General features: G+C 33.0%; 2 protein-coding genes across 3 annotated transcripts in view; both read left to right on the top strand.

The window, feature by feature from the left end:
- Positions 1 to 7,434, top strand: part of LOC112455678 (GTP-binding protein RAD) — a 39,194-nt gene extending 31,760 nt beyond the window's left edge. Inside the window, exons 5-7 of one of the 2 annotated variants that reach the window (XM_025017761.1) lie at positions 3,852 to 3,934; positions 4,089 to 4,278; positions 4,768 to 7,434. In XM_025017761.1, coding sequence (XP_024873529.1) covers positions 3,852 to 3,934; positions 4,089 to 4,278; positions 4,768 to 5,054 — 560 coding nt within the window. In that variant the 3' untranslated portion in view covers positions 5,055 to 7,434. Of the gene's footprint in view, positions 1 to 3,851; positions 3,935 to 4,070; positions 4,279 to 4,767 lie in introns of both variants that reach the window. The other variant, XM_025017760.1, reaches the window with a different exon arrangement.
- Positions 7,435 to 9,249: 1,815 nt separating this feature from the next.
- On the top strand, positions 9,250 to 11,225 carry LOC112455679 (dynein light chain 1, axonemal-like). Its single transcript, XM_025017762.1, has 3 exons — positions 9,250 to 9,529; positions 10,338 to 10,615; positions 10,899 to 11,225. Exons 1-3 carry the CDS (start codon positions 9,250 to 9,252, stop codon positions 11,043 to 11,045), a joined length of 705 nt encoding a protein of 234 aa, XP_024873530.1. The 3' UTR covers positions 11,046 to 11,225.
- Positions 11,226 to 12,015: the final 790 nt, after the last annotated feature.

The following is a 12,015-nucleotide window of genomic DNA, read 5'->3' as shown; positions in this document are numbered from 1 at the left end:
ATTTGTTTCATCATTTTTTATCGATGCTTACAGTCATCCGAATTTCAATAAAAAATTATAAAAATCTAGTAAATCTTTTTGCTAATAACAAAATATAAAAAATAATATATATTGATCTTGAATTAAATCTATATTGCAAAAGAAGTCTACGTTATGCACGTTGATACAAACCAGTTTTCTGCTTTATATTTTAATTATTTTCGTAATCGCTGTAAAGCAGTGTAGAGACAATTTAATATACATTATTGCAATCAAAATAGCGCAAGTTATTTTCTTAAAGAATTTCTGAAGTTGGTTCGGTATATTTTCTTTACGTAAAATTGTCAATTTTCTAAAAAAAAAAAGTTTCTACAATTTACATTTTCGCCACAGCTCCCTTCACAGTTTTATGGTCTACTATATCATTCGACTATATATTTTACTTCGTGTGCGCAAAGCTTTTTGTACAGTCGGAGCTGCTACAATCGCGACGTACTTCGTGACTTCGCGCGGAAAAGGGAGCAGCGACGCTCGCGTCGAGTGTGTGCGAGTCGATGGAATACGTCCGCCTCGAAAAGCAAACGAAACGATTTCCACGAAGGTATAAAAAAGAAAAGTGCAGGAACAAGCCGCTCGGAAATAGCCGCGGTTAATTTTGCGTTCGCTCCGTGCTATAAGCGTACATCATAGAGAGTTCGCGTCTGTTCATCGTCTGTTCTCCTTCTCGCTCTTCGTTGAGTCTCTCTTCTTCTCCTTTCTTCTATGTTTTTCCTTTTTTTTCTTCCTTAGTTTACTATTTCTTCAAAAATACACTGCTGTGCTTTCGCCGAATTATGGCGGAAATCGCGGGTGTTGCAATATTGATAGATCCGGCGGGTGTATTGATGATAAGTACTTGTGATATTTCCGAATTCCTTATATTTTGCATATATATTAATACGTGAAATTTTTATAGGTATCCATGTTAAATTTGTAAATTAATTGTCTGTAACATAGTTGTAATAATTACGGTTTATTAATAATTGCACCAGATATTCTATTAGATGCTACATAAATAATAAACAGCATGAATTGATATTTCAAAACTAGAAAAAAAAATGTTTAAGAAATGGTTTAAAAAAATATTTTAAATAATGTAACAGGATAAATAATTGAGATTGAAATACTATTGCAATAAATTAAATTATTTAAAGCCTCGTGCAACATGATATTTACCGATAAAATTTGTGGTCAAAACGTAAAAATTTGTTATAAATAAAGCTTGATTACTTTTCGATGAAAGGTACTGTTTCTACTAAATTTCATGTAAATAAAATGTGATCGCATATTCAATATCAAACAGTGATTTATCTGTATAAAAATTGCGGATAGAGAATTTTTTATTGACCAAACGGGGCGTGTTTTTAAAATTAAAAACGTGAATGTAAATTCTTTTGAGCGTTTGAAAGATCAATAATTTGTACCGAGGGAAACGAAAATTGCGGCATGCGCTTGCGCTGGTGGAATTCAATTCACCAATTTCCACGATTATTATTCGCATTTCAGCGATCTTGCAACCCCAAAATGTCAGTCCCCTTTTGAATGCACGATATTCCCGTCATCGGCTATCAATCGAACTTGTTCCTGAGCGTTAATTACGTTATGTCCCGCACGCGCGGTTTTATTGAGATAATTATCTCGTGAAAAATATATGTCTTCGTTGAAAAGCGAAGCAGCGTTTAAATCACAACTATTATGTGTGCCTCGGAAAAATATTATGTTTATTATAATATCAATACTGCATTTTACGTCAAATATTCCGTACAGAATCGCCGTACTTTCGTGTTATTATTTGAAAATTTACAATCTTCCTCGCGATGTGATTATTCAAATTACATGCGGAGTTTGTTTTTTAGTAGTATTTTAAGTTTAGTAAATCTGTAACAATGTTTTTTCTCGTTTCTCTGTTTTCTATAATTGGATAAGATAGAAGAAGCAACTAGTGTGTTGTAGATATCGTCTTCCACGTTCACTTGTTAGCGCGTGTCTTTGTGTTCGAATGATCGAAAAACGTATCTCTCCAGTTCGCTCTTTCTCTCTTTCTCTCGTGTTTCCGCGAAACTCTGTACACATCCGTCAACTCTGCGTGTCTGACCGTTAACCTCCATTTTCTGGCAACAGTCAAGCATGCGAAACGCAACGTTGTAAATTTACGGATACATTTCAAAGAATATCTCGCGACTCCGAAAATTTATCGCGGAATGTTGTGAAAACAGAGTGTTGCAAGACAAAGCTGTACCAGCGTTCGAAGAGCACGAAAATTTGAATCGCGTGTTCCTCAATAGTAGATAATTATTTTGAAAAAATTTCTATTTAAATATTAGATATTTGAAAATATATTTTTCTTTACCAATTTTGTTTCTTTTGCCTTTTACCTTTCTTTCTATTTCCATCACCATTTCACTAAAGAATCAATATTTATTAATTATAAATAAATAGAATATATTCTGTTCATCTATACGCTGACTGCAGAAAAATTGCAAATTTAAAAATTGTTTATTTATTAAATGTTATTGGAATGATTTTGTTTTACTGAACAAAATAATATATTGTTTCGAATGTGTATAGAAACATATAACAAGTTGGGAATAAAGAAGGGAAGAGAATAAAATGCTGAAAACGTTGCAAAGTGCATATCTCACGTAAGCTGATGCGAGTTAGATATGCGTTAAGCGATTAATTAAAGTTTTCTCTTTGTTCAAATACTAACATACACAATACGATGCTATAATAATAACATATTTCAATTTATGGGATGAAAATTAAATAATTGTTTAGTTCTCTTAATTCTGCGGACAAGCATAATAATTATAATTCATACTTTTTATAAATGTAAAAAATAATTTTTATATTTGATACAATTTTTTATATAATCAGATCATTTATAAATAGCTTTATTTTAATTGCAATTTAACATTTAAAATTTTTGAAACAAGAAGATGAAATATAAGTTTGAAGATTTATGCGATTGTAGTATTTACTGTCCCTTGCTCTATGCTTCTGGCGCCCATGCTGGCAACGTTATTTATGACACCCGTCAGCAGCTGCGGAACTGCATCTCTATCTCTAGAGAAGCCGTTCAGCCGAAAAAAATTGGTTAGGACAACGACACCCGAACGATTCTCTGACGTCACGGGCGATATTTCGTTAGCGGGCTAAAATCAATCGGCAACGCTCTAGACAGGCGGTATAGATCCGTAGATCCGCATTTAGAGCCATAAGATTACGTCGGTTCTCTCTCGCGTCATTTGCGAGAACGTTTCCTTGCTCTAATAGTTTCTCGCTCGCGCGCGAAATAGATTTATTTGTGGCGTTGATTATTTTTTCATCGTCACATTTATTTCAAATAAAAAAAAAACCGAAAGAGATAAATGAGTTGACGAATCGTGAGATAGTTCTGTCTTTCTTTTTTACTTTTTATCTGTTATGGTTGAAAAGAAAATACGTAAAGATGCAGGAGATAAAGAGAGTATTTAGTAGTTTAAGTACGATGCATATGCTAATATTACTATATTATAACACACACAAGACAATAAAATTAAAATTAATTTTATTATTTATTTAAAAATCTAATAGAAAGAAAGAGGATTTATATTATTAAATTATTTATAAAGAAAAAGAAAATAGAGTGTTGCTACAAGCACTTTTCGTGGAAATATATTGTAGAGAGAACCTACAGTTTTAAAAGAGCATTTTTTTATGGCGATATTATGTTCTATATAGCTGTATCTTCGCTAAGACATTCTAGAATGTTAAATCCATCATTATAAAAGTATTCTTTCTGAAAGATATACTCAAAGGTTTTCATTTTCTATTTTTTATTCTTATTGCAGACGTGCCGAGCGAGCAGTCTGTTTTTGTGATGCTGAATGGTGAAGAAAGCGAGCTTAAATTTTTAAACATCACTAATCTCAAGGTAAGGGAAAAGTTCCGTTCTTTTACATATTATATAATGTTATAAAGCGCAACGTGTCAAGCAAATTTTCGTTTATCTAATCTTTATATATTTTATTCAAATAAGCGAATCGAATTTTAATTTTTTTTTTTCAAAGTTAATAAATTTCACGCAGACCGAATTGGAAAAAATGCCATTGCCAGACGCTTTCGTCGTAATGTATTCGGTGATCGACAAGGCGTCCTTTCAAAGGGCTGAGGAATATCTCGCTCGACTTCACGATCAAGATCTTCTTCGTGGTAGACCGGCTATTCTGGTCGGGAACAAGGTCGATTTGGTTCGTTCCAGAGTGGTTTCGCCCCAGGGTAAGAGAGAGGCGGAACATCTTTCTTTTTTACACATACATTTTTTCACATACATGGTTAGGCGGTTTTGTGACACTATAAAACTGAACATTCTCACATGATATGGTACATTAGGCACATTCTAAAATAAAAATAAGATTAGACCGTATCTATGTGTGTGTGTGTATGTGTGTGTGTGTAGGTGCATGTGTATCGCTTATTTCAGATAGTTAATCTTTTTATAAATACAAAATTTACATGAATTGTATTTGTATGTTGTAAAAGAAAATTTTATATTTTATTATTAAAAAATAACATTCTATGTTCAAGAAATATATTTATAAGATCTCATCTCTTAACTTGTCTATTTTGAAAAACAAGGATTTTTATTAAGTCTTCTATTATCGTACTTTTATTAAAGATAATAGAGAACTTAAACGACAATAATTTAAACACTTCACCATTTCAATTGTAATACTTCATCCCAAATTTCCGGACTGTGCATTGTAGATGGAAAGTGCTTGGCATGTACCTACCGCGCGAAGTTCATTGAAGTGTCGGTGGGCATCAATCACAACGTCGACGAGCTTCTGGTTGGCATACTCAACCAGATCCGTTTAAAGGTGGTCCAGGGTAACCAGGAGCACCGAAACAGCGGTGGCAGCGAGGGTAGCGCTCATTGGTACAAATCCAGAGGCGTCGTGCGCGCCAGCATGAAAGCCAGGCAGATGCTGACTTGGCTCTTCGGCAAGGAAGATAGTAAATTCAAGAATTGCGAGAACCTCCATGTACTTTAAGTCACTGCGATAAAAAAGAAATCGCAGTCGGGCTGCCCGACTACTGTTTTATTAGTACGTAAGTACGACATGACTCAAGAAATCCCTTTCCCGACGGAAACTTTATTAGAATTCGAGAGACTTTTGAGAGAATTTCCGCGCGTCGGGAAAGGTTCGCGAGAATGTAGTCTGAATGTGCGAAACTGGATGCATCTTTGAGTTAACAATATGTATGTAGCTTAAAGTTTTTAGAATCAAACGTTAAGTATTCGCTATTGATAGTGTTTACGAGAGAGTATCTCGTAATCCTATGGGAAAAGGCGAATATTTGGTCCGTGGACCAAAATGGATACAATTAGCATCGGGTTAACAAAGTGCCAATTAGCGAAAATTATAACGCGCACCGCGCGCACGGTATCTGGGGAAAGGAAAATGTCGCTCGATTCCACGCTCGTTTAACTAGAATTACCTCGTGAGAAATGCGAGTGATTAACCCTTTCAGGCTCAGGTGTGACTGAGCGTTGCTTTTCAGTAACTTTCTCATAAACTTTGTCCTCCTTTTTTTTGAAAGATTAAGTAGCGCTATTAAATTATTCGTTAATGTCTTTCACTCAAGCAATGCTGGATATTCAGATCACTCGTGACAAATTATATGTAATTTTATTTATAAAATAATTTAGAATTGAAGAAATTAATCTTCTGACAATTTCCGTTACACATTTCTCGTTGCTTGTTTTATCTGATCTTATTTTTCGTTAGCATTCTACACTTGTTAAGGAGAAAGCTCTAGCAAAATAATTAAGCATATTATACGTCGCGCATTTTCAATTTTATAATATGTAATTATGAGTGGTGCTGAATCTGGCGGCCCTTAATAACGCAATCAAAAGTTCAAATCAATCATAACGATAAGGAATATGGACTAAAACTGGACCATGGCGCGAATTAATCGCCCTTAAGTTTACGATCTTACTGTACGATAAAATCAATTAATCTTCTGATTTAATACACGTATATACGAAACTTACGTATAAACGTATACTCGTGCAAGCATGTTCTATATAAACATATCCAACGTGTACATCCCTCTATCTAGTCCCTCCATTGACGAGTGTTGATTCTACTACATGGTGTTGCAAACAAAATACCGTCGCTATTCTCGCCTCGCTAAATTGGCTTGCATCGCTAGTGCCATTAATTTCTCGCGTACCAACAGGCTTCCCGCGGCTCGTTATTGTGTGTATAAGGCCAACTTGTGCAATATGCTAATGTTACTTGACATTAAGTTGTACATAAAAGTCATGAGGTTACTTTGCTATCTAACAGTGTTTGTTACGGTTAGAAAACATATAGTGTAAAGCTGCCTATATATATGTTGCTAAAATGTTTCCTACGCCATTGAGCGAATCTATATATATGTCGCGTGCGTGCGTGCATAATTTTTACCATCTATATTTCATGATAGATAATTACATCGATTACGTATTTCAATTCCAGATACGTTAAACGTTATTGTACAACCGCGTAATTAAGTAACTTTTAATTAGCGCGGTTTGAGGTCTGACTCTATAAATTCCTTAATCGAATTATTCTATTAATTATTTTGTAATCCGTTATTTTGTACCGATATGTGTGATACCAATATTGATATAGTACATAATTTACGCGGCATTTTGTGTGCAATATTCTGCCGCAGTGGAAATGAAATCTATAGCATTGCGTGTTTTCCTCGCACGCGCCGTGAGAGAATGGGTACAGCGTGTGTATCCAGAAAACTATAGTCTTCTGAAGAGAGAGAGAGAAATATCCTTTTTCGAATCTTTAAGGAGAGTGTCTAATAAAAGCTGTCTATTTTCTGCGATCTCTATGCCTGTGTATCCGAATTAATACGAATGTAGCGTAAAATCCGAGTGCATAGAATCCTCTGTACACCTACATGACGGGAACAATGTGCGAATGACGTGCAAATTTGCCCTCCTCGTGTGAACCTTTCATTGTCCCTAGACTGTGTATAGAAGAAATTAACGTTTCGGATTACAGTAATACCTAAATTATGGACTTCCTTTCTCTTGTTGCATGAAATATATTTCGAAAAGTGTTTTTGACTCTTAACGATCCAAATAGAACTCAACAAGTTTCTTCCGGCATTCTTCGTTATCGTCGTTATCATCGTCATTCAATTAATTCGATCGCATTAGCGTGAAATGCGAGTTGTGACGAACACGCTGTGTGAAATTTTGAGTTTAAGGATTTATCCCGAAATGTTTCTCTCAGCCGAGGAACCGAAAATTTTTACCAAGTGCCTTCGCGTATTTTTGTAATTTAAGCTATAACTCAGTGTAAGCCCCATGAGTATCGCACTGTATAATCTATTATTATACATATATTATCGATATATTTATTTGTTGTTAATTCATTATGTTACCTGCGAGATCGCCGTATTGTACGCTCTCGGTGGCATAACTTTTTTTCTCCAAAAAATATAGGGATTATCAGGCTAGCTCTTATCTTAAAACTCATTAAAAATGCCAAAGTGATAAGTTTACTTTTTATCTAATTAAAGACTTCATATTTAAAGTTACGCCACCGGTAAATACCCTTGTTTATTCGTTCCATTAGTATCTCCCGAAAGCTATGAATGTAATTTAGTTATTGAAGTGTCATTGTGTCTGCTCGCTGTAATACGTGACGTGACAATACTGCCAGTTCTTTGATTAATAAAATGCTGAGAAAAAATTTTTGCTTTATAGTCCGACATTATAATATAGGCAAGAGTTTTTTCTGTTTGATTATACAGGATTATACGTAAAAATTTTTACGTAATGCATGAATCTACATATTCAACGACGCATGCAGTTGTCAATATATATATACATATATGTATGTATATGTATATGAATGTAAAGTTTAGATTAATAAACGTGGGGATCTATATACATAATAAACTCGTATATACATATAATACAAGTTTATTAATGAAAACTTTAAATTTATTAACTAAATTATTAAGATATTTTATATTATAGAGAATATTATTTTAAAAAAGTTAAAACAAATACTAATTTTATTTCGATTTATTTCGAAGAAGAAGCGACAGTAAAGCTGTTTACGAATTTGTAATGACATTAATATCAGTATTTGCAATTGTAGATTTGACTGTAAATGATAAAAAAATCTAGTAATCTGTAGATCCAGCAACATGCAAGCTGCTTTCATTGTTTTCGCAATAGTTATTAATATATTGCTCCTTCAAATACGCGTCAGGAATCAACGCGCATCATCGTTTATCGATCGCACGCCCGGCGTGTGTTTTTTCGGATCCTATTTGTTTCTTTTCTAAGCCAATATTTATCATAAATCATTAGCATTGAGACACTTGGTTAACAAATACTCGCTCCAGACGCATGCGCTTTATGCATCGATTATTTTGCTTGGTGCCAGATATTGCAAACGTCTGGCCATGGCAGATTGCCACGCAACCAAGGAAAACAAGTAGTACCAAGTACTACGGTTCTTGTAACCTTAGATGCACGTGTTCGTGACAGTGTACGGGAGACGAGATGCTACCTGGACGTCGTGGCACTTAAAGAAGCTGCGATGAAGAACATAAAATATTGGATCAATCGCTGATTTTTACCATAACGCTTCAATTATACATATATATTAATTAAACAAATTAAAAAAAATGGAAAATTAAACGCTCGTATTGTCGCATTCTTGATAATTACATATATACAAGGTAGTTATGTAGGTATATTTATACGCAAGAGCTAAAATAATGCATTAGCGCACATTATGTAGAATAGCTGCACATGTCTCTCTTTGACGATTAAATGCAATTTTTTCATTCGTTCATTATTTGCCAATGCATGTAAATACATTGTCTCTAACACATTGCTTAATGATATATTTAATTTTGTTAGTTTTAATGTGATGAAGCGTTGATAATCGAATTCCGAGGAAGTTCGGATACTGTTGAAACTGTATTTTCAGCGTCAATTATTGTAGAGCAATTGTTGCTGCTTTACGATGCTGCTTTGGTCATGGACGTAATTAACTAATACAATATTTTGCCGCGCTATTAATTATGTATTTTTGCATATACATATACATTAAGCGTATTACACATTTTATATAATATTATTTATTTCTTTATATTAAAATATTAGATGTGTATGCGTATGTGTGTGTTGTCCGATATTTTATAATACTTAAAATGAATGTAACAAGTAAAAAAATGTTAGATTTTTTGGAAATCTTTATCGATGGTGGGAAGATATATTATTACGACCCATTCATGGCATCTGCAAAGCCAACTACATGCAAAGAAGCTATACGGCGATGGGAGGAAGAGAATCAACAAAATGCAGCTACGGCGACGGAAGTAATCTTAAGCTTTCAGTGGCCGCCAATAGAGAAGATGGACAATGCGCTAGCAGCTTTGGTGAATTGTGAAAAGCTTTCCCTATCGACAAATATGATTGAAAAGGTTGCAGGTAAAAATTTAATGCATTACAAAATTACAAAAAAAATTTCAAGTGTCAGGATGACTCATGGAATAAGTGTCGCATGAATTTTTACGACACGATACGATACGATTTTCTTGTTGAAATAATTATTGCTGTTGCTTCTAATAAATAATTATGTAATATTAATTGATGCATCTCTAAAATGCGATATATTTTTGACGGATTTCAGAAGTATGAGCATACATGTTTTTACAAAAACAAAAAATTTTCAAAATTATTTCTTTTTATATTCCTCCGCTGAGTTATCATGGATTAATTAATCAGCGATTCATGAATTAATCGATTTATGTAAATCACGATTTTAGACGCCGCATCAGAATTGATGCATATTCGTACTCGTGACGTTTATCGTATGCGTAATGCATATTCAAGCGTGTGACTGTCTCGCGACACATCACGATGTAAATGTAATTAGAAATTTCACGTTGTTACGAATGGACCGTGCAAGAACGCGCTTTAATGTCTTCATTTGTTGTTATCAGTTTGCTTGTAATAACAGACAATACTGTCCATTATAATTTCATGCGACAATTATTCGATCGTTTAAGTCACGACATGCTTTATCGAAATATGTTAAATTGATATACTATATTTTTGTTATTTAAATTACATATTCTTTCAAATTCTTTATTAATAATTGTTACGATATAACACGCGCGACATTTAATATTGATATATAATAAATTGTAAATCTAGCAATATTATGATGCGATAGAAATATCATATCATGCAAATATAAATTAACTTTGTTAAATATGTTTTGCTTTTTTCGTAGGCGTTGGGTCTCTGAAGAATTTAAAGATCCTGTCATTAGGTCGTAATTTCATCAAAGGCTTCGCCGGTCTTGAACCATTAGGCGACACTCTCGAGGAGCTTTGGATTTCTTACAATTGTATTGAGAAGATGAAGGGCATCCAGGCGATGAGAAATCTTCGGGTACTTTATATGTCTAATAACTTGGTGCGAGAGTGGAACGAATTCGTGAGGCTACAAGAGCTTGCAAATCTTCGAGATTTAGTTTACGTCGGCAATCCGTTGTATGAAAGTCTCGAGGTATTTATTACATCAATGTATTCTTTAATAAATATTGTACAAAACGTAAAATATTCTTTTTGTACATAACGTTGAAAAAAAAAACTTACTTTTCAAAATATTTTAAAATATTATACCCTAGAGAAATATTTATATACAAAATAGTAAAATGGATTCAATTAGATGTATATATGTTGTAATAAGTTTAAATAAATTTAAATATTATTAAAGATATTATTAAGAAATTTTCTAAATGTGCATAATTTTAAATGTTTTATCATTTTTATATACTTATATTTTGTAGGTAGAGCAATGGAGAGTCGAGGTTGCACGACGTTTGCCAAATTTGGAGAAACTCGATGGTGACCCTATAATACGAACAGAAGAAAATCCAATTCAATTAAACAAAACTGATTCATCAAACGATTTGCTTAATCAAGAAGCTAGCTAATAATTTTAAATATTTTATAACAAAATATATAAAAAAATTTGATTGTCTATTAAATCTAAATTATTTCTACAAATTAAAGATGAGATTTTTTAAATCTAGATATTTTCAAACCAGATTGATAGAGGCAATTCGAATGTTTATATCTCTCGATCCTCGAGACTCGAAAACTTTGAAATATTTGCATCCAGCTTATTTTAAATCTGTAAATAAAATAAATAATTATTATTTTTGCATTAAATAAAAAAGTAATCTTTTGTTTGTATAAAGAATTCAGCTATGTGAGTTGAGTAACGAATACAGAATTAACAATGTTAACATTATATAACAAAATATCATTAACAGTAAATTAAACATTTTTGGCTGTAATGTCTAAGTATTACATAACACTGACATTTTCTAATTAACAATATGGTCATAAACTTGTGGTCAATCAGAAAAGATTATTAATCACTTAAACATTTATGTTAATTTATTTGTCTCACAATACAAGATAGATTGTACATACCTTTCAGGTAGTTGAAAAAAGTTGGAAAAGCAAATAGTAGCTAGAGTTTGATTGGATTCGATGCACGAAATATATTGAGAATCAAACAGACGAATCTTACTCTTCGTAATCGTTTTCTTTTCTCTGTTATTGTTCTCTTTTATTATACAAGGCGTGCAAAATATTAAGGTGTACCACGCGGAGCGCTCGTTTGTATAATTATCGTATTTTCCTTTTTTTGTATAATTACGTAACGAAGTGATACGTGCATTAGAAAAATTGACATATGTGCGTTTGAATTCTTTCTCTTTCATTTCTGTCTGTCCTTACTTCTCGCTTTCTTGCACGTTTAATTGGTCTACATTCAAATTTTGATATACCAATAATGGTATACCAATAATGTAACATAAATCCGCGACTTACTTTATATTGACATACATTATATGCTTATGTATTCTAAATTATTCATGCAAATTATTAGATACG

This window comes from Temnothorax curvispinosus, unplaced genomic scaffold (assembly GCF_003070985.1).
Source record: "Temnothorax curvispinosus isolate PA1 unplaced genomic scaffold, ASM307098v1 QBEX01006321.1, whole genome shotgun sequence".
Taxonomy (NCBI): domain Eukaryota; kingdom Metazoa; phylum Arthropoda; class Insecta; order Hymenoptera; family Formicidae; genus Temnothorax; species Temnothorax curvispinosus.
This window is presented reverse-complemented; position numbering and strand designations above follow the sequence as displayed.

Excerpts from the sequence above, each read along its gene's own strand:
- LOC112455679 (XM_025017762.1), top strand. The coding sequence starts at position 9,250 with ATGAATGTAACAAGTAAAAAAATGTTAGATTTTTTGGAAATCTTTATC. Across the intron at positions 9,530-10,337 it reads TATGATTGAAAAGGTTGCAG|GCGTTGGGTCTCTGAAGAAT; the intron begins GTAAAAATTTAA and ends CTTTTTTCGTAG. Across the intron at positions 10,616-10,898 it reads CGTTGTATGAAAGTCTCGAG|GTAGAGCAATGGAGAGTCGA; the intron begins GTATTTATTACA and ends TATATTTTGTAG.